General features: G+C 63.9%; 1 protein-coding gene across 1 annotated transcript in view; it reads left to right on the plus strand.

Annotated features, from left to right (window-relative positions):
* Window positions 1-1148, plus strand: part of LOC103918027 (PGC-1 and ERR-induced regulator in muscle protein 1-like) — an 8521-nt gene that overhangs the window by 351 nt on the left and 7022 nt on the right. The window contains exon 2 of the mRNA XM_009325267.1: window positions 408-1144. Coding sequence (XP_009323542.1) covers window positions 410-1144 — 735 coding nt within the window. The 5' untranslated portion in view covers window positions 408-409. The remainder of the gene's footprint in view (window positions 1-407; window positions 1145-1148) is intronic.

Consider the following 1148-nt stretch of genomic DNA (forward strand, 5'->3'; position numbering starts at 1 on the left):
CCACTTTTTTAAATGGGTTGTAGGCAAAAGGAGTAGGAAAGGGGTATGTGAGGTGCAATGCTGCTGTGTTGCTGCGGAGAGAGTCCCAAACCCTCTGTGCTGCTGTGCTGGGGGAGCCGAGGCAGAAGGGACCTGAGGGGGGTAGTAGTGGTCTCTCTCACTGCTGGCTGGGTTATGGTCCAGCACAGCAATACCTGTCCTGCTGAGTCTGCCAGGAGCTGCCCTTGCCTCCCACTGATTTCAGCTGGAAACGAGTGAGGATGAGTGAATGCGGATGGCAGGGAAGCAGGGCAGGAACCGGGGGGGAAAGGGTTAGGGGCATACACCTCAGCTATGCCTGCTGATGCTGGTGCCCCCTCCTTATGCCCTGATCTCTCTGGCTCCCTCCCCTTGCTTTGCTGCTGCAGGCATGGATAACTTCGAGTACAGCATCCAGCTGAACGACAGGGACTGGGCTGAATTCTTCTTGGCGTCGGAGGAATGCAACCTAGCACCGGCCGCCCTGGCCACGGCCGAGGAGCAGTGTCTCAGTGACATTGAACAAGGGGACGGCGTGCCGGAGAGGGACTGCCACACCAGCACAAACGGGCAGATTGCAGTGAGGGTGGGCAGCAGGCCAGGGCCTGGCACGGGAAGCTCTGCCCCACGTGGGGTGCCTGTAGACGCCTCCCTGTGCTGGCCCACCGGCGGGCACCTCACCCTGCCGGAGCTTCTCTCGGGCAGCGAGGACGAAGCGGACCTGGGCTCGGTTGGCAGGTTTCTGTGCGAAAGCGACAAGCCCGGCTGCCCTTCGTCCGCTCCAATGCCCAGCGCGCAGGGGAGGCAGCCCCCCTGTCCCCCTGCAGCCACCCTTGCCCTCCCGGCTGGTGGCACAGCCGAGAGCAGCCCAGGGCAGGACACAGCCTGTGAAGCAGCAGCACCGCAGCCAGCATCGGCATCGGAGAAAGGAGCAGCCAGCAGCAGTCAGGCCATGGAGCCTCCCAGCCACCCGGCTGGAACAAGCGCCCCTGAACAGGGAGGGGACGCAAGAGGGGAACAGCCCCATGGCAGCCCAGCGGCGGCACAGCCGGGGGCTCCGGTACAGGGCAGCTCGTCAGCACTGGCTGCCTCCCCCGAGGGGTCAGCAAGGGAAAGTCCTAGCAGCGCTT

This window comes from Pygoscelis adeliae, unplaced genomic scaffold, assembly GCF_000699105.1.
Source record: "Pygoscelis adeliae isolate BGI_AS28 unplaced genomic scaffold, ASM69910v1 Scaffold36, whole genome shotgun sequence".
NCBI lineage: Eukaryota > Metazoa > Chordata > Aves > Sphenisciformes > Spheniscidae > Pygoscelis > Pygoscelis adeliae.